General features: G+C 36.0%; 1 protein-coding gene across 1 annotated transcript in view; it reads right to left on the minus strand.

Annotated features, from left to right (window-relative positions):
• Positions 1–187: 187 nt before the first annotated feature.
• The window catches only part of LOC100631700 (probable E3 ubiquitin-protein ligase makorin-1), a 2,381-nt gene continuing 489 nt past the window's right edge, over positions 188–2,079 (minus strand). Inside the window, exons 4-7 of the mRNA XM_019997724.1 lie at positions 1,420–1,488; positions 1,249–1,293; positions 311–448; positions 188–238 (exon numbers count right to left, since the gene is read on the minus strand). Of these exons, the coding sequence (XP_019853283.1) occupies positions 188–238; positions 311–448; positions 1,249–1,293; positions 1,420–1,488 (303 nt within the window). The remainder of the gene's footprint in view (positions 239–310; positions 449–1,248; positions 1,294–1,419; positions 1,489–2,079) is intronic.

The following is a 2,079-nucleotide window of genomic DNA, read 5'->3' on the forward strand; positions in this document are numbered from 1 at the left end:
TTAAAGCACATGTCACACTCTAAGCCATGAGTGTATTCCAACTGAGAGAGAGAGAGAGAGAGAGAGAGAGAGAGAGAGAGAGAGAGAGAGAGAGAGAGAGAGAGAGAGAGAGAGAGAGAGGGGGGGGGGAGGGAGGGAGAGGGAGAGAGAGAAAGAGATACATTGTAAATTAAAAAAACCATAAGGGTTACCTTTCATCCCAGGGGCATACACCAACCATCTCATAAAATGGACACAACTAAAGAATGAGAATGAAACATGAAGCATTGGAATGGAATACAAAGTATATGTATGGGAATGAGTTTTGTACCAAGTCAGAAGCGTCTTCGGTAGATATTTCATCCATTACATGTACATTATCATTTAATCCAAGCATTGCAACTTGAGAATATGAAAAGAAATACTCGTCTTCTCCTTCATCATAACCTCCCTCATCTTTTAGAAGATTCTAAAAATAACAGAGTTTAATTAACAATAACACTACTTGTAAAATTAATTACTTGTAACTCAAAAAATATTAGTCGCAATCAGCTCAAATTTTCTACACAGCATAAGTACATCAATATGTATCAGAAAATGTAATAAAAATTGGGGGTGATTTCGGAGCCATTTTTTGGAAAAAACCATGGGCTATAGCCTTGGGTATCTTTCAGATTTTGGCTCATTTTTGAAAATGGCCGTAACTTGAAAAGTTGAAGTCGGAATCAGCTCAAACTTGTTGCGTAGCATAAGTACATCATTATGTATCAGAAAATGTGATAAAAATTGGGGGTGATTTCGGAGCCATTTTTTGGAAAAAACCATGGGCTATAGCCTTGGGTATCTTTCAGATTTTGGCTCATTTTTTTAAATGGCCGTAACTCAAAAAATTAAAGTCGGAATCAGCTCAAACTTTCTACACAGCATAAGTACATCAATATGTATCAGAAAATATAATAAAAATGGGGAGGGGGGGTGATTTCGGAGCCATTTTTTGAAAAAAACCATGGGCTATTATAGCCTTGGGTATTTTTCAGATTTTGGCTCATTTTTTAAAATGGCCGTAACTTAAAAATTTGAAGTCGGAATCAACTCAAAATTTCTACACAGCATAAGTACATCAATATGTATCAGAAAATGTAATAAAAATTGGGGGTGAGTTCAGAGCCATTTTTGGAAAAAAAACCATGGGTTTATGCTTTTCTCAAAAATATAACACTTTATAAAATGCTTAGGAATTTTGCTTAAAATTAAATTCACTGTACTTACTGGATCTGTATTTGATGCTGTGGGCCCACCATGATATACTGACCCCTAAAAATGAAACTGAAACTAAAACCAAAAACAACAACAAAAACAACAATAATAAGCAAATCTTCATTGCAAACAGATAATAATAATAATAATATTATTATTATCATCGATAGTGTATTCTCTTACTGGTATGAATTCAGGTGCCTTGACCCATTCTGATGGCTTCCTAGTTGGATCTTTCACCAATGTTACAAGCTAAAAGTATAAATATACATGTATACATGTACATACATGTACAACAACAGTACTACATGCATGTGTATATTACATACATGGGTATGTACATGTACATGTAATAAAGTACATGTATATTATGCATGTACAATTTACATTAACCCTTTAACACCGAAATTAATTTTGGAATAAAAATAATTTTCTGGTGGTACTAGTTGAGCAATGCATATCTCTCAAGATCTTGTCCTGCGAGACTTGAAACTTGCTAGCAGCCTTTATGGGATGTTCATCCTTAGATAGAAGAAGTATAATAGTAAATGAAGCGGCATAAAGCAATGCAGCGTCTATTGTAAAGATACTCACCGCTTTTCTCAAATACACGGACTTGGCGAAGGGAAAGAGAGAGTTGTATCATGTAAAGCAGGACCTAGTAGGCAGGATATGAAAGAATGAAGAGGCAGAAGTCAGTGGAGAAGATGCTACGAGTAGAAACACTACTGTGACTGGTCAAGAAGCCATGGTTGCTAAGCCGTTGCTAAGCAAAATGTGGCCACACCTACCGCTTTTCTCCATTGAAATGTTAGGCAAAGCAGCTCTCTCGAGTCGCTCGCC

This window comes from Amphimedon queenslandica, unplaced genomic scaffold (genome assembly GCF_000090795.2).
Source record: "Amphimedon queenslandica unplaced genomic scaffold, v1.1 AMPQUscaffold_13355, whole genome shotgun sequence".
Lineage (NCBI taxonomy): Eukaryota > Metazoa > Porifera > Demospongiae > Haplosclerida > Niphatidae > Amphimedon > Amphimedon queenslandica.